Source organism: Fistularia commersonii, chromosome 20, assembly GCF_037954325.1.
Source record: "Fistularia commersonii isolate RoL2024-O1a breed Wild chromosome 20, RoL_Fcom_v1.0, whole genome shotgun sequence".
NCBI lineage: Eukaryota > Metazoa > Chordata > Actinopteri > Syngnathiformes > Fistulariidae > Fistularia > Fistularia commersonii.
In genome coordinates this window covers 6,635,142-6,653,872 of record NC_141303.1, presented here as the reverse complement: position 1 = coordinate 6,653,872, position 18,731 = coordinate 6,635,142, and the positions used below count along the sequence as shown (strand labels likewise).

Here is an 18,731-nt window from a genome sequence, read left to right as displayed (position 1 = left end):
GAATTTGCTTATTTATATTGTACCAATATATGGATAATTTCTGTTGGCTCTTTTTATGTGTTTTAAATTTGCATTAACTTAACGAGTTAGACTACAACCCAGACAAAGCAATCGTGAAGTGTCCTGCATGCAGTATTTGCATTAGAAAGTAACAAACAGCTTTTAATCGCAACCTTACCCAATGCTGACAATGTTGCACATTACTCCTCAGAGTGCACTGCATCTAAAAAAACAATCATTCTGTGCGCCGCTGCTTTCAGGCTTTGAGAAGTGACACCCCTGTTAATGCTAAATTAACATTCGAGGCAGGTTTAATGATGTTAAATAACCGATGTCTTGGGGACGAGTCAGGGGCTGTTTGCAATCAATGTAATGGCAAAAGGCTAATGATGTGTAATTACATCAAAAGTGAGGTCTTTTAATCTTAAAACACAAGATTCTTTGTTTACACCTTTTGACAGCCTACTGTCACATTGTCGGAGCTCAACGATGGGAAATCTGAAAAATGTTACCGACCGTTTCAGTTGGAAAAAAATGGAAAACAGTGGTTACTGTTTTAATGGGCAAAACCAAAGACTACTGACAACATGTCCCTTACAATGAAGTGACTGGGTGTTACTGCTCATATCTTGTCCTTTCCTGATTCATCACACCCCTGTCCTCTGACTGCATGTGATCAAATGGTGTTATGTTTGATTGCAAGCATCTAATGTAGCTTGGATAACCAATTACAGGCATTGCTGACCTTGTCTTTGCCTCGGCAGTGTTTTTAGATTTCATAATGCAACTACTGCCTCTGTGTAGTAGTTGCGGTAGTGTACCAGCTTTTACGACAGGCAACATTAGTACCTTAATTTAATCGTAAATTCTATTTTACACTTAAAGAGAATGGAATCTCTCAAAAAGAACACTCCCTGTTCAAACCCTACATTACCTCTACAAACCGCATGCCCCCTAGATAAACGACAATTTGAATGAATATTGATTTCATTCGAAATAAATAAAATGAGACACAAGCTTTTTAATTTTCCATAAAGTTTTAATGAAAAAAAACAGCAAAGTACCCATTTAACAACAAAAATTAAGAGAGATTCTTGAGAGCTAAGCTCTTATGTACAGCATATTGCACTAGAAAAAAAGAATAAACATCCCCCGTCCTCCGTTTCCTCCATGTTCTGCGCTGTTTGAGAACTGCAGAGAACAGAGAGCAGTCCCAAAGATAACACAGCCGATGTCTGAATAAAAACTGCTACATCTGGACTGGGTCTCACTTCAAAAAGGACACGTGAATGTGAAATCCTTGAGACCACTCTGAACTTAAAGAAAGCAATGTGAAGACAATACAAACGTCCTGCGCATACGACGCAGGAGTCTGAGAGAAGTTCCACTGTTCAGTTCATGTATTAACAGAGATATTGTGGTTTTATCACTCCATTAAGATTACATTCAAACCCTTAAGATACAGATTTTTTCAGGAATGTTGGACATGCATTTTTACTCCACTTACATATATTGAAAAAAAGCCCTTGAACTGAGAGTGACACAGCAGACTTGTCAATATCCAAAATTTAAAAAAATGCCACAACAATGAAAAAAGCCATCATAGAAAAAAAGCAAAAATCCATTGTAATTCATAGTTTTCTTACAAAAAGTTATGGAAATTTTTCATTACATTTTTTTTTTTTAGAAAGGTAGCCATAATAGCTGTCAAATCCATGTCCAATGTATAAAAACACCAAATCACAGCACTTGACAGTAAAGATTCACTCTTTCTTGGATATTTAAAAAAAAATTGAAGTAATTTGATATTAAAGACACTGAAGGTTGAACATAGAAAATGATTCACTTGTGTCGAGGGTTGCAGCAGTGGCTGGTAATGGCTCAGATCAACACCACGCCCATAGAATGGCTGTTCAACCCAACTGACGTACAAATAATACTGGGCACCGTGGTGGCTCATTCCTCCTTCAAATGTAAATCCACAGCCCTGCTAGATTGCAGATTATAAAGCACAAAAACCCAGACTAGCTAGGCCGATCCAGCATATTACGGATCTCAAAAAGTTTCCATAATCTAGAGGGGGGAGGTTCTGCACAGGAGTAGAAAGAGAGGCCCACAAAATACAGTATACAAGTTTGAAAAAATAATAATAAAAAAAAAAAAATATACAGTGCACATTGATTGCAAACAGTCATTTCTAATTCTGAGTAGATTCTTTTGGGTGGTGAAACTTGCCATTTGTGCTGAGATGTCAGAGGTTAAGCATGTGCCTCGCGAGCTGATGTGAAGAATCAAAACAGTGGATTTCGCTTTATTTGCTTGTTTTTTTTTTTTCCAAAACCTTACAACAAAGATGCTGTACTGATTGTGCCAATATACTTATTCTTTTAAAATATAAATATATATACTGCATATATCTGATTCTGCTGATCTGACTGAGCCTAAGTGACACACAAGCAGTAACTTTGGATAATTTTGCCAAACGCTCATAATGATGCGGCAGTTCTGGTATTCGCAAGGCACATTTTGTATATTTGATTGTCTGTTGCTCCCGTGATTTGTGTAGACTCACATCACATGTGAGAACGCACGAGGCACATGGCTTTTATCCAACCTAACCCCCCACACAGGCATTAAAAACACAACTGAATGCACATCAATAATTGAGGAGAAAAAGACTGTACATACTGAGATAGCATCTATACAGTAGCAATGAGCAAATATACATAAAATAAATTAGAATAAATTATCTCAAAGAAACTTAACAAAATGAAACTTGTTCTTAATAAGGACAGGGGGTAGTTAAAAAATAATGTTTGGTTAAAGAGAGTGAGACCGAGACTTTGGACAGAAGACTACCTGGATTGGCTCAGCGTTCAGTGTTTGCAGGAAACAAACTTTTGGTTTGGCTATTCTTGTAGGCAAGGGTTCCAAATTGTAACACACTTCCATGTTGATGGTGGGTAATAATAGGCATTTGCTATAAAGTTTGAGGAGCTTTTTTTAAAGGAACTACAACTCTTATCGTTTCCCAAAGAAGTCGGTCCTTTCAAGGACTTCCTGCTATTTGTAACCAATGTTGCTGTCGACATGGCGTATGTACAGGACACACGGGTTCGCGTTCGACCAATTTCCTGAAATTTCGGTTTCTTTTCGGCTTGGTGAGTACTGAGATTGACGAGGGACCTAAAACCATTTCTGAGCATGTAAGGAGTGAGAACTCTAATCGAGGAAAATTATAGTAGTTCCTTTGTCTGAAAGTTCCTCTCGCCAGACAGCGCCTAATAAAACCCCTCTGCTTATTTGACACTGTCTACTGCGTCGCTCAAAGTCCTTTCACTGCTCACTCTGCCAATAGCGGCAGATTTTTAACCAACTGAGCTCATAGGAAGCATCAGGTAATCAACATGTTTGTTAACTACTCCCTGAGGAAAAACAAAAAGTCAGAATAAAACCCATCAGTGTCTTCAAAAGTTCAGAATCTACAATAGACTGAAATAATACATCTACTTAGGAATTTCAAATCTTATCTATCAGTCATTGAAAATCAGTGGCTGTGTCATTGCGAGATGCTGCACAAATGTGGCAGTGGTCAAACTTGTACGTATAAAATGCCACGAGTTGCCAGTGAAGCTGAGTGAAAAACTGGCAGCGTGATGAAAAGAAAGCACTTCAATGAGAGGTTAGATATTTCATACATTTAGATACAGCTGGAGTCAAACAAAATAAATATGCATCTCTGTAACTTGAACCCGAAGTATATCTCGAGCAATGTGGTAAAGAGATATATTTTACGCGGTGTAATGCATTGAGAACTTGCTTTGCGAAAGTGTCCTTCTCTGGATGTCAAGCTTGCAAACGTGATTTTTAATTCCTTCTACTGGCTTGGATATTGCTTAACCCAACGAGTCTGATATCATATTGATTTCATCCTATCTCAGCGGTGACTCACATTGCAGCAAAGGGCAAAGGTGTGATTGTCAAACTCCTGAAAAGCTTTAGAAAAGGAAATAAGTGCTAAATCTTTTCAGCTGTCTGATTGTTTCCACTTCCCTGACTTGTCATCGCACAAGTGAGACTTGTTCGATCGTGTTTGTGCTCATTTGGTTTAAAAATCACTGCGTTTTTTTGGGAAAAGTACACACACGCTACGACTAAGACATGATCACCAATTGATAGAACAATCACACTTACAGTGACATGCCTTGTCCCGTTTGCCCTCTTCAGTAAACCCAAATTCAAGTGTTAATGTGTGCGCGTGTGTGTAAGCATCAACTGGACTAAGAGCTATGCAATGGGTCGTTATGCGACAAGAGTGGTTGTGGAGTTGGAGACATCAATGGATGTTCTAAGAATATAGGAACGGGTTGATGTTATATCCGAATGTCTGCAGTGGAGGTTGGTAAATTAATGCATTCAAAACTGAAGCGGTGCAGCCCCGGCGTGCAGAACTGCCACTAAGAACCATCTTCAAATCAGCCAGTGTGGAACAGTAAAGGATAGGTACAGGGCTTATTGTGATTTTCAGAAAATAAATAAGAAATGTGGCTTGAGTCCTCAAGGTTTTATGTCAGTGACGTCAGCACAGAAATGTCCACATCCACAGTTTGGTGCCAAAAAAGTGGCTTAATCTCCAACCTCTTTCTTATGATTTCCTTGATGGAAAGAGTTAGACTGTGGCAGGAGAGAATAAGGCATTCCCTGGACTGATGGAGGTCCTTCAAGACTTGAAATACCAAAAAAGAGCAGTTTACTGTACAAAATAGGTCATCTTACAAATATTTAGAAAATATCTCTTCAAACTCAATGGCTTCTCCTTGGACAGGCAAAAAAAGAAAGAAAAAAAAAAAAAAAAACAACCAAAAAAATGCCATCAGCCTCCGTCCAGCGGTGACCAGTGTCATCTTCATCTTACAAAACAAAATCCAAACCCGTGTTCCATCTTACAGTGCCATCTCTATAAGTCTGGTCCCTTGACTCTGAGAGGGGAAACAAGGGCCGAGGACGGGACCGGCGACAGGTCCCTTCATCTCTGCTCTCCTCTCAGACGGGGGATCAGAGCCTGCCTTGGAAACAGAAAGCCAAACAGGGCCAGAGTAAGGCGCATCCAGGCAGGCAGGTTTTGTCTCTGGTGCCTCATGTACTGTAAGAAGACAAGAAGAGGACACATGAAATTAGCATCAAGGAGGGCGCGGGCCGGTTTATAGCTAAATAATTTCCAGATGGAATTATGAGTAAAAAAAAAAAAAAGAGTGCTTCTATCTTTAACCCCCCTGCTGCTCAGTCACATCACAGATGGCTGTCTTTTTTTTTTTTTTCGCTGTTTCCAGAAATGTGACAAGTACTTTCAGCTGAAACCATATGACCAAGGCGACTGGGTGTTTCCAAAACATTAGCTTGTGTCTAGCAAACATGTCTGTGACACGAATGTCTGATAGCACTGCTGAATGTGGCTGATGCAAGGACTCTCTTATTGTTTACAGACAGAGTATGGAGAATGGAGAACGTCATGGACATAAGAGAAATAAACACTGTCTGACCCAGGAGAGCGGTCACTCATCCAAGCGATATCACATTAGTCTGCCTCCCTCAGACATTTCCCCCTGTATCTCCCGAAACAAGAAGCTCAAAGACCAAACCTTTCAGAAAACACGTTTGGTGTTTTTATAATTGTTCATGACTTTAAGAAATCATCATCATTTAATGACTTTCGGAAAAACCCATTGACATAATTATGATAATAAAGCAAAGTTCAACTGCCCTCTTCATGGAGAAGCCAGGGGAGACCGCCGTCGGTTCCTGTTGGGGTATTCACCCCTCATGGACAACGGATAACATGAAGGGGTTCTTGGTGCATCCAGAGATTCCCTCCCTCCACCTCCTCATCTCATGATTCTGTGCTGCTCCCACTGGCTTTCTGAACAGCCGTGCTAAAGTATTGCAGCCAGTTGCATAAGCATTCTAGTTATAATCTCTCTCGCAGTGGCTCCCTCCATCAAGGTCTCTACAAGCTTGGCAATCAGCCCGCTACGGGCTATTTGATACAGAACTAGCAGGTTGAAACGGAATTGAAAAAGCACGGCTAGACTTTACCCTAATTGTCCGTAATTGCCTTAATTCTACGCTCCTGAGTATGCTTAAACACAAGTCTGGTTTATTACACATTAGGCTCATTAGAAAAAAAAAATCCCTGATTTGCGTTGAAAGTGGGGTGTGGTTGATATTTTTGTTTGCCCTATGTAGGTCAATTCATTTCAATAATTGAGCCAACAGAGTATCCCCCCCCCCCCCCCCCCCCCCAAAAAAAAAAGAAAAGAATTGTAATTGGATGGCCTACTTTGCAAAAAAACAAATGTCATCAAAAATGACAGTAGCGATTCATTTCACAAATACAGTCAACACCAAATAAACTCATTAACCTGCACCAGCAACTTCTGCTTGGAAGAGCGAGCAAAAAACAAAACCCAAACATTAGAAGTGCAGACAGTATAGAAGTGGCTGGATATCATAGAGGATCACTTGTCATTATTCTCCCTTTGGAATATTCCTAAAGTATCAGATGCGGCGGGATAAAGCCGACTCGAGCACCTTAGAGACAAAAAAGAAAATGTTCTCTTATCTCTCTGTCACTGCTACACATGCAAACCCAAACTCAAACAAAACACACACACACACACGCGCGCAGGCAGTCAGCAGGACAACTGAGGTATTGTGGGTAGCCGTCATGTTACTGGCTGTGTCTATAAGCGTGAGTCACACTCTATTTTTAGATGCGCATATAAACAGCCGGCTGAGTCTACCCAGACACACTCTCCTGCGTGACAGACACATTGATCACACCTGCTTTCTCCCAATTTTTTATGCAGTCTTTGTTAGGATCTAATTACATATTTCAGTCTAGCTTTTTGTTTTCTGTTTTCCCTTTTCTTTCCCATTTTGTGTCTCGGCTCTAAGTCTCCTTTAACCACTCAGTCTACTGTTAAGCCAAACAACAACCACACCTTGTCGACGGCACAGATCTCTAGACAAGACTGTCAGTGGCTCACGTGAAACTTGATGCATCCCCTACGATAATTCTATTAAAACACCAAGGTTTAGGGCGAGATGTTAAGGACAGATGCTAATTCATAGCCGGCATTTTTCTTCCTTGTGACCTCAATGACCTGAAGTGTGTACACTGTCCCCTTTCCCAGTACATGCTGTTGCTTATAAGTCTATGGACATCTGCAATCCTGTGGAACAATTCCATGACATACTTGAATGTGGGTTTTTTTTCCTGACGCATCCAATTAACTGCAGACCATGAACTACAGAGGGGATATCTGCTTAAATAGTCCCCTGGGAGCTTTTGCAAGAATGAGACTCTGCATTTATCATTACATCATCCCCATGCCCCGGTTTTTGTGCTTTACATGAACTGTTAAATAAAAAGAACAATTCATATGCAAAACTTGTCAAGTCCTAGGAAAGGATAAAGAAGTACAAAGGAAGATGGTTTTATAAATTAAATGACACTTCAATAATAGAAAGAATAGGAGGACATAAATTTCACTCATTTATTTTTTGTCCTTTGCCTTCTCGGTTTCAGGTTTACTTTTACAATGATTTAAAAGATAAAGTTGAACCTGACCATAAGGCCAAATAAAAAAAATCCTTTTGATATTTGGGGCTATTTTTATCCTATGTGGTTGTCCCCATTTGGCAAATGTCTTTTAAAGTTATTATCTACCACCATATTGACACAAAGTAGTTTAAGAATGATCCAAGTGAGGAATTAACTTTTTATCCACTTGAAGCAAGTAGTTTTTTGATATATTTTATAATCTATTTGTAAGGAGAAAAAAACATATCCACAGCTTAAATCTATTTAGGTGCTTTTTAAAACATAATGCATACATGTTCACACACACATATACATCCCATTTAGAAGTATAGGGGAAAATCATAATCAACACTTTTTTTGAGAGATTCACACACTAAAGGTCAAGAGGAAATAATAAACAAGTGAGCTACTCAAGAGTTGCTTCAGTGTTTCTGCTCAGAGGCTAAGCTTCTGAAAGGTCAGCCGAACAGAAGAAAGGGCTAAATATATAAGAGGGTTCGGTCTATAGTATTTGCTCCTTAGATTCTTGCCAGTCATATCTGATGCTTGAGTTTGACAGATTTAAGAAGGGCACATGGTCGATGTGTGGTTGGTTGCTGTGCCTCTGCAGATTAAAATTCTGCTTCATGACAAGGCCAAAGAGTTTTTTCTTTATCCAACAAATAAACAAGAACTAAAAAAAGAATCTCGGTCTAGCTGCAAGCTTTTGCACTCAGGCTAATTTCCAATTATCCCTTTCGTGGGTCAAATGGGCTTTACATATGAATAAATTCTTGTCAGACACGATGCCTAATTTTATTTCATTTACTTCAACAGCATATTAAAAATACACTACGGTGGATGCACACTCACACGAACAAACACTGTATGACCTGCAACCGAAGCACAATAAAATTCAAGTATTTTTAAAAGCAGCATGATACCACTTGTGCTTTCTGTGCCTGCATGTACATACAAGCTCTATGACTGCTCTCTTTTGCCTTAGTGGTCACATAAGGACCTACTTCACTCCCTAGTACAGAGGCTTACCAGTTCAATGTGATCCTGGTGGAACTTGTCTCCGATTTCCCGAAGTTTTCGGCCAATTTGTGCCTCAATGCTCACACCTGCCGGCTCCCCGGGCCTTTCTGCCATCCTGTCATCTTCTGCGTCTCTCCCCTCCTCCTCCTCCTCTTGCATTTGCCTCTCTCCCCGGTCCTCCATAGGTTCAAACTGAGCAGGAAAATGTGAGCGTAATCCAGCGTTGCCTAAAAGGAAAGTATCAAGCCTCTTCAGTTGGTTGTCAAGAATACTGAGAGGTTCTTTGGTGTGCTATGATGACTGCGGTAGAAATCAAAATCTTGAAAGAAGCAGAAACTATGATCTATTGTTAGTGTCTCAGACACGACTGTAACTAAGCAAATAAAGAGTATCTAGTGTACTTTTCAACACTACTGAAATTATTTGTCAAAAGTACAAGGCACACAAATGAATAAGGGTAAATGTTTGTAGGTTGAAAATTCAAACACATTATTAAATCAGCAAATGCCTTTGTGAGCTCCCTCATCTTGGGAGGCTTGTGTCACCGAGTTTACTCTCGCCTCTAGCATGTGCTTCTGCAGTCATGCCACTTGGAAGCAAAACAATTTTTTATGTCATCATGTGCAGAATGCCCACGCTATTCTTACTCACAAATGGTCACAACAACTCAAAAGAAACACAGCATGCAGGCCTGTGCTGAGGGAGAGATAATGGTAAGGAGCCAAGTGCATGACATCCATTACTTGTTAGATTAGAATGGACGACAGGGTAATAACAGTGAGTGGTGTTTCTGTATTGATAACTTTAAACCTGGAACAATACTTCTCACAAACTGATACTGAGTCAACGAAAAAACAACAACAACCCTCTGCTTCAAAATTGGTCCAATTAAATTAGGGTGATGTCACACTGATTTGATTAGGAATCGGAGAACACTATTGAACTAAAGCCGAAAGGATTTATTAAGTGGGGCATGTACCTATGTGCACCTATGCATGTGAGAAATGATCGGTCTCTTCAGCAAAACTTAACTGAAACTTAATAACGTAAAAGAGAAAATTACAGCGCCACAAATCCTGCATTGATTACATTGGGGTAAATTCTATTATTTTGAATTAGAGATAAGTGTCGATATGAGGTAAGAGGTTCATTCAAGAGGTTTGTCTCTAAACTTATCAATGTGCGTGTAACGATGAGGTATTTCTCAACTTGTCGTGTTTTGCTGAAGTAATTTAAAACGGCCTGACTTTTGTCAATTCTTAACAACAAACACACAAACAAAAAGGTGTGGCCATCTATGTTTGGGGGAATTTGGATCTACTACATAGGAAAAAAATGACCCCTTACAAAAGCTGAAATTATACATTATCTTTAGCCATAAATTATGAGTATTGCTCAATTTTAACCCCCGTCTTACCAGAGAAGGGTATGTGGGGCTGCCGGTGAAAACTGCAGGGCAGCGTGTTGATGTTGATGGTGTTGTTGTTGTGACTCTGTGAAGTGGCCTCGGCAGCTGTGACGGAGGAAAGGGCCTGTTGGGATTCAATCTGTGTGGCTCGGTCCTCGTATTTGACGTCCCGAAAGGACGTTCCCCAGAGCTGAGAGATGGGCCAAGACATGTCCTCCTCCTCATCATCCATCCGACGCCTCAGCGGTAAACCCCCTGCAGAGAATACGGAAACACAAGATGGAAACATCAGAGAGGGAATCCAAAGTGTCTCGGCAGTGTAACTGCAAAAATGCATTTGCATGACTGTGTTTAATTCATATGAAAGCACTCAGGAAATGTGGCTTTGTGGTTAATTAGATTCTGATTTGTTTTAAGACAAAACAAAAATTGCCATCAATCGCAACTTTGCCCTTCGGCAGATGAAAAAAAAAAACTGTCTCATTGTATCAATGTTAAATGAAAATAAATCGTTAGTCACCAAAATGCAGAGTAAGAGGCTTATGCTGCGGTAGGTTATATTGAAACCAAACAGGCATAGACGAATTGTTTAAGTGTACAGCTATGAATGTAAATCCCTGCTGTGAAAGTAAATAGACACAAAAGAAATCTGTTGTAGCCGAAGCACTAATCTCTTTCATAATATAGTAATAAGCGACAACAGGAGCTAAATGCATGGAAACACCCTGTGTAGGAGGACCAAGTGGGCGGCAAAAATTGCTGCGCCAGATCTGCCACCATCCTGCAGCAGAACTTGCCAAGCTGTTCCTGATAAAATGCCAAATTTTAATTTGACTGCCAATCCAAATATCCATCCGCACGGTTGCCCCCCCCCCCCAACCAGAATTACCTTTATCTCAAACAGGGTGTCGCAGAGCAGTGGAGGGATTAAGTTCCTCCAGCCAGTTCCTACTGCTCAACAATGAGATCCACGCTACTAGTTCTCACTCACCCTCGAGAGCACAGTCACTGGATAGCTGCCTGAACACACTCTGAGCACACATACAGAAAAAGGAAAGGAAAAAAAAAGAAGAAAAAAAAGAGAAACGCAGCAGTGAAGCCAAAGTTCTGGCTACATTGTCACGTGCTGCGTGCAGCAGTCGTTTTTATGAGGGAGATAATGAGTTTCACTCGTTCCCTAACCGTGCCAAGTGAACCAAACACTTGCACTCTCTTCCTTGTTGGCCGCGATCCACTGTCTAATCCACTGTACCGTCTTTTCGTCAAGGGTATATGTCATTTCCTTTTGTCATGTGATTTAACACAAATGGATAGACAAAACAAATGCAAGATGAAACTGGATACACAGGTACTGTGCGAGGTGTCACTTTACATGATGTCATGATATCATGTGGAGCCAAAGGAGGAAACCAAATGTTTTGAGCAGCAAATGGAAAACACTATCTGATTATCTATCTGGATTACAGTTAAGCAAACAACTGCCCTGTAGCGTGCATTGCGCCAACAGTCAAATCTGTCTACAATGAATTTTGCTTTTCTTGATATTAAACACAACACAGCGGCGTTATTCAACTGGCAAGTACGCGGCAAGTTTCGCCGGGATCCATCATGTACTTGTGGTGTGTCCCTGGCTGAGTGAGCTGGGTCTTGAATTTCCACTGGCAGTCAAATGCGGACTGGCAACAACCCCTCAGTGTCAGACACATGAAAAACAAACACAGAGACACACACATGGCCCCAGGCGGCTGGGGGAGGCCTGTCAACAACCACCGCGCTGGTCAGACTCAGGGCTGCAAAGCAGAGAGGAGCTCCCTCTGCTGCACCGTCTGTGCACTGGGCTCTCCTCCGCCCTGTGGGTGCACGCAAGGTGAGCTCCAATGTCCCCAGTCGGCACTGGGGACATTGGAGAAAAGGGGCCAGAAGAGTTTCCGATGCATTTATCGATAGGTTTTGGACGATCTAGAGAATTCTATTTAGTTGTTGCGGGTGTTTTAAGAGTTCGGATTCATTGATAGTGATATATGAATACAAAAAAAATATGTTAAGACATATCTAACGACGGATTATTTGATGCGGTGGGAGAGAAATCGGGATGGCGTTGGATTCAGGGACGCCTCGGACGCACAATGCCGAGGGCGGATCGGCGCGTAAATACGCCGAGACCGGGGAGCTCAAAGCTGAAGACAACGTCAACAAACAGGTGGTTGAAACATCCCCCACCCACCGCTTCACACGATGCGAGTTAAATAACGGAGATGGAATGGATATCCGGAGCGGTTTACCGAATGTTTTCCCCCTCTCGATCTTCACTGAAGTGACACTGGGAGCTCATAGAGCGAAGCGGTTATTAACCTCATATTACTCACCCGCGTCACCGTCCATCGGCACTTTCAATACAACCCCCCTACACAAAACAAAACAAACAAACAAAAAGCGCAAAAACAAATAAAGAGATTTATTGAAAAAAAATCCGATCGCTCACTCACTCGTATTGATTCGCAAGTGTAGCGAAAATAAAAAAGCGAAATGGAGTAAAAATATTATTCGTATTATTAAGCGTATTATCCGGCAGAATCGTGCCGTGGACGAGGAAAACACTCGGACAGCGCGGCGGCGGCCGGATAGTACGAATCCTAACTGTTTTATTCACAACGACATCGACGAGTAGCCGGGGACGGAGGACAGGGGGGAAATGAAGCAGGAAAGCCCCGCCGTGAAGTACCCGGCGAGATGTGCCCGCGCTCCGATATCCCGCTCTCGGCGGCTCTGCCCGGGCATGCCCCGGCCGCCCAGCGCTCTTGTTGACAAATGCCCACCGACAGTCAAGAGACGCACTGGTGCGATCTCCATCGTTTTAACGCATTTTTTGAAAATTAAAATGCAAGCAAAAGAGAAAAAACACTCACCGCCAGCAAAATCGCGTTCCGTTCTGATGGGTGGTATCTTGACAACTAGCCGGTTAATTGATCTGTGTTTCCAGGCGGGGCCAGGCTAGATGGCTCCGGATCCCTGTTCGCTTCGCAGCCGCTCACGGATGTTTGCTGACTTGAGCGGAGTTGTTTTTTTTTTTTTTGGCTGTAAACGGCCCGCCCAAACGGCCGGGACCCACCCCTTCTGAACACTACGGGGGGAGGAGGGGAGGTCACTCTTTGCATGGAACAGTATGCAAATGCGGCAGATCGGGGGGAGAATAAATACGGATTTAACTTGGAAGACGAGCTAATTCACAGTATGCATAGAACGAGGTGAACGGTAGGGCGCGTGGATTTGAATGTTAGCGTGGAGTCAACCGTATGTTTTGGATAAGAAAATTAACCCAGATACAATGAAATCGCTCGCTAAAATCATCAATTATTCGACGATGTATAGAATTTCGAATAGAGAAGTCACACTTTTCCCCACATTTGCACGCTATCAGGACGGCGTATTGTTGTTAAGGTAAACATATTGTGTGTGGCCCTTTAAGAAAACAGTCCTCCTCGCCAACACAAGCTGGTGACACACAGTCGACCAATCAGAGGCTTTGTTTTGGTCCCGCCTTCTGCTTCGTATATCATGACACGTGGAGGGGGAAAAAAAACACAAACCCACAAAGACATGTGACTGCTTTCTGGGCTCAGCTCAGCTGATTGGGAGCTGCTGCTGGATAGAGTGGTCGCACCCACCCAATTGCTGAGGTCGATTTGAGGATTAGTCGTGTACTGTCAAGGCAACAAATAGATTCACAATTGTCATTGTCCCCAGCTTGCAAAGGACCCATTACGCCATGCTCTATGAGGGACTGCGGATGTAACATTATAGAAAAAAAAACCAAAGCAATGCAAATTGGTGCATTGTTGAAGTCCATTTTCCAAAGGTATTTCGGTTGTGTCGCTACCACTTAAACCATTATGTAAATTAATTATACATTGTCACAGATGCAAAATTATAAATAAAATCACCCCAACTGTTTTCAACCACAGGAAACGTGCATCGACATCTCTAGGCGCTTCCTCAGTTAATACAATTGTCATTTTAATTATTGAATGAGGTATTTTGCCATTTTTATTGCCATTTGTACAAGAATACCATCACTTATCGTGGCAGGTAAAAACACAAAAAGATCCAAATTTTCTTGGCATTTAAACACGTATTAAGCCATTTCCAGTTCAACCCCTACAGGCATCCATTGTTGAACATGATTTCTCCCTCTGACAGATGTACAGTGACAGTGGAATAAACAGCAGCCTCCGCTGGTGACCCTTATTGCAGGGCCGGGGCCCGCCCACACATGGCATCACTCGAAAGAGGAAGACGAATAATGCAGCAAAGAAGAGCCTGATCTGTTAAAGAGGTTACTGGGTGCAAAACAGCCAGGAAGAATATTTGATCTATAGTGTGAGTCAGATTTTTCCCAGGAGACAATTTCTCGATGAAAGCAGATGCACTTTGGTCAGCCTGAACAGGATGTTATGTTTTCACACTGTCCCACTCCTTTGTTGTGCAGCTGCCAACATGTGAAGTGTGATTTTCTCAACTTTCCACAGAAAGTCCAGAGCACAGTTTAGCAGCAGCTTCCGTTGAGCCAGCAAACAACCCCTGCCTGGCTGAGCTTGTTTAACCGCTGCCTGATAACGCCCTCCTCTTCGCTCCTGAAGGGAAAGGGACCCCACCCAAAATTTGGGAGAAAAGATCAGTAGGAGGCATTTTTTTTCCGCTCTTTCCTACTTTCTTTCTTTTTCAGGTTTGTAAGCAGCTGCAAGGCTGTTATTGTCTGAATGCATATCGCAGTGGCAAAAAGCTTAATTTCAGCTATTTTGCCACAGACCACAGCTTGACTACAACCACATAAAAACACCATCATGGTCAAAGTAGTATTAAACTAGTATCAAATACCTTTAGCAATATCTGTGCCATAGAAAGTGAAATTCTTGAAATGTTAAAAGAAGACCTAAGATTCATTTTTAGTTCACTTGTTGTTTATAGAGTTCATTTCAGCCTTATTATGTTGGAATAGAGTTAAATCTAAAAGGCAGCTCTACATGTACATTAGTACCTTATATCTTTTTATCTGTAAATATCAGTCATGATGATAGTGATAGTTACTGTTAAAGACAGTACAACATTAAGTAGCACACATTCAGAGAATAACAAAGAAAAATCAATTTGCAAATTGTCTCCTACAGGTATAATCATCAGTTTTGCTCCGGTTTGATGTGATAATTACAAATTTTGAGCGTCTTTGATAGAAAGAACATTTCAGGTGGGGATTAGACTACTCTGTGAATGTTTTGACAAACAAATGATCAAATAAATATATTAACCACCCATGAAAAATTTCCAGTTGTTCTCATCAGAACCTGAAATTGATTCAAAACTGGGCATTTTCAACCAAAGTCAATTACAGTATGACCAGTGGACGTTGGGATGTCAAGTGGATTTTCATCAGTTCAATTCCAGCTTAGAGAAGTCATATTATCATCTGAAGACAGAGCCATATTTGTATTGCATATCTAATTTTTTCCCCCTTTTTCACAAGGTCCAAAACATGATGCGCTGTCAGCACTAGCAATTCAGAAACATCTTGCATTGTGCAATCTCATACACTTCTTACAGTCATTTGCTGTCTTCACTTTCAAGTGCTCCGCTTCAACCCCTTTAAAGAAAGGAAAGCAGCCTTTGTGTTGGCGCTGAACTCACAACTTGTCATCTAAACTAAAACTTCAAGGGCTTCTAATGTGTCAGGTGCAGTGGCAAACAAAATGTCCCAGCCCATTTTTATCTAAGCAAGGCTCCCAAGTGAGACAGTCACAAATTCTCTGCAATGAGTTATTTCTGACTGTGTGCTGGCAGCAAAGGTGATAAGACTCTGAATGATAAACATTTTCAAAGTTCACTGCATAATGATACAATTCGCCTTCAGGCTTCCTCCTTAATGGTCCCTCACGTCCAAGTACTTTGTCTTCAATCTTCAATCTGATCCGCTGCCAAATAATGAAAATTATTATTTGTGCTTCGCACCCCGAATACACTTTCACATCTCAATTTTATGGTCCTCGTCACTTTTTAAAATTTCATCATTGACATAAATCTCTGCTTTGGAAAGAATCTTTTCACATAAATTGACTGTGAAATGACATGCCAGAGATGCCAGATTCTTACAGGTTAATGGAAACCTCTGTCTGCTTCTGCCCTCCTCCCCCTACCTATTCTGTCAACGCCTCTTGATACAAACCACAGGTACAGCGGGGGTTCAGCCAATGAATGTGGCTCTCCCTGGGTTCATCCAAAGGTAACACATTTGAAGTCCAGAATCGCCCGAGGGAAACACTTCCCTCTGATTCAGTGAATTGTGACACAAATTTAATGCCACGAATAAAATGTAATTCTATACTGAAGCAACATTGGCTATTGGGTAAAGTGTCATATGGAACTGGATTGGTTCCACGGTGTGTTTCGGTTCTTTTTTATGTTCCCAACCGCAACGTCCAAGTGTTGAAGTAAATTAAGGCTTTTTGTGATGACTGAGCAGCCATTCAGGACTGTAAACAAACCATTTGTCCAGCAGCCTGTCGGTTTTGTTAGCGCTGTGTGATGTGCAAGCCAATTTTTGCAGGTGTCCTTACAGTAGTGTGCAACAATAGTGTTGTTAGACTTAAATCCTGAGGATCATACTTGTGTTTTACCCTGATTTTTTCATAGAATATGATGTCCATAAGACATGTCTAAATAGTTTATCCAGGGGTGAAGTATAACCATTCATCCCATTGAAAAAGCCCATAAGTCATATCTGAACACAAAGTCCAAATATGTCTAACTCCCTTCTTGCAGAAATCTTGTGTATTGGCTGCTTAACACACACACACACACACACACACACACATATATATCAATTACTGCAAATGGACCCCATGAAACAAATCCAACTAGCTCAGCTTAAAAGTTTTGTATTTTAGTTTGACTCATGTAGTTTTAGTCTCCACTTCATGTTGTTTATGTTTTGTGAAATATAGGTATATTTCACCATCGGTGTAACACAGCTAATGTAGCAGGAAAACGTAAACAAGAAGACAAGACCTAAATCACTGTATCCAAAGAAAGAATGGTTGGCAAAAGGACCCTTCACTGCATTGAAATCACTTTCTGCTGCAAAGGATCTTACAATTAGATCAGATTGTATCACAAGATACATAGTTTAATGACACGTGTCAATTAATTTGACCTTCTTTGGCAGAAATGTTCTGTACAATTGTCCTATTGAAATAGATGCAAGCAACTGACAATTATATGAGCAACTGTCAATCGATGGATTCAACTGAGGACTCGCCCAATTCCAAAATGGTGCTGAAAACAACTGCGGCAAAAATCATTCCCTGAGTGCATTGAGTGTAGTTGTGCCAGAGGACAGGGGTTTTTACAGAATGCCGCACCTTTTTTCGCTCTTGTTGTTGATACTGTTGTTCAAAAATATGCCATGGTATTGTCAATGGTCCTGCGTGAACTTACCAAATGCAGTATCATTTGGATCACTGCGTACAGTTGTATTTATTTTTGATGCTTTTCACAGCAAATGAAACATTGATATGTCTGATTGTTCTCACGATGTTGAAATTCTGTGGCACGTTCCTTCAGACTAAGTATGAGGTTTCAGGAGAGCAGTTCAAGGACCCTGTGTTATTATGAAAGGTGGATATCTAATGGTCATGAGTTGTGCAGTTTTTGGGAGGTTTGTTTGTTTTTTTAATGGTACTGCAACATTGATTTGTTCTATTTTATCCCAAGTTGCACCTTTTTTTCTGAAACCCATCCAAATCAGAATCGGCTTTATTGACGATGTATGTTCACAAATACAAGGAATCAGCTGCGTCTGACAGTTACATCTCGCACTGACCTGAAGGTAAACAATGACTGGACACAAACATGACAAACAATGCAAAATGCAGATTGCAGAGAGCAATGCACAAGATATAATCCAGGTAGAGATGACTGAAAACTGGAAGGTTCTTTACTTTCAACTTGTTTAACTTCTGACTTTTTAACTTTTAAAAGGTAAATATGACGATGTACATATCAATAGTTGCCAGACATATGGTCATATATCCATGTCTATGATGCTGGCAAGTGTAAGTCTTTTCACAAAATGTTCACATCTAGCAATGCAAATTTGGGAAGACTGTCAGAAAAGTTGTTTTGGGTTGAGATAATTCAAGTGCCTTTATTTTTTTCAAGTTGAGGGAGTCTTGAGTTACTCAGCTCAACACTAACCAAGTTTATCGCTCTACTTTGCAATCTTGAAAGGTTTTGAGCTGTGACAAATTTTCAAGTGCCACGAAACAAGATAGCACCACAGCATGTGGTTCACCAGCTCTTCATGTCTGCTTTTATACACTTCCTCCCTCACAATATTTTCTAAAAACTTCATTGGATGCTTAAATGTAGGGAGGTCGGTTACTGAGTAGTGGATTAAAAAAAGAAAGCAATGATAAATCATTGAACGAAAGAGACATGGATGGAAATAGAGTTGGAGTTGCTCTTGTTTCTACGGTAACTGTCGATGGGGAGGTACCAGGGATGAAAGTGAAGGGAAAACAAACCTCCCTGCTCCGATGGCAACAGCGCAGCAATTGGTTCTCGTTTCCTGCGAGGACAGGAAGGAAAAAAAAAGAAAACCATAACAAGGTCCCCGAGTAGCCCAGGAGACACAGTTCGATGTTGCATCAG

At 41.1% G+C, this 18,731-nt stretch overlaps 1 protein-coding gene and 1 long non-coding RNA gene across 3 annotated transcripts in view; one reads left to right on the top strand and one right to left on the bottom strand.

The window, feature by feature from the left end:
- bmf2 (BCL2 modifying factor 2) overlaps positions 1 to 13,075 on the bottom strand; it is a 36,885-nt gene extending 23,810 nt beyond the window's left edge. The window contains exons 1-4 of one of the 2 annotated variants that reach the window (XM_086167543.1): positions 12,938 to 13,075; positions 10,041 to 10,286; positions 8,633 to 8,850; positions 1,019 to 5,143 (exon numbers count right to left, since the gene is read on the bottom strand). In XM_086167543.1, the coding sequence (XP_086023669.1) occupies positions 5,027 to 5,143; positions 8,633 to 8,850; positions 10,041 to 10,263 (558 nt within the window). In that variant the 5' untranslated portion in view covers positions 10,264 to 10,286; positions 12,938 to 13,075 and the 3' untranslated portion in view covers positions 1,019 to 5,026. Of the gene's footprint in view, positions 1 to 1,018; positions 5,144 to 8,632; positions 8,851 to 10,040; positions 10,287 to 12,937 lie in introns of those variants that run through there. The other variant, XM_086167544.1, reaches the window with a different exon arrangement.
- A 111-nt stretch (positions 13,076 to 13,186) lies between these two features.
- LOC147222738 (uncharacterized) lies at positions 13,187 to 14,591 on the top strand. Its single transcript, XR_015107704.1, has 3 exons — positions 13,187 to 13,283; positions 13,776 to 13,887; positions 14,229 to 14,591. It is a non-coding gene; the product is annotated as an uncharacterized LOC147222738 (long non-coding RNA).
- The last annotated feature ends 4,140 nt before the right edge of the window (positions 14,592 to 18,731 follow it).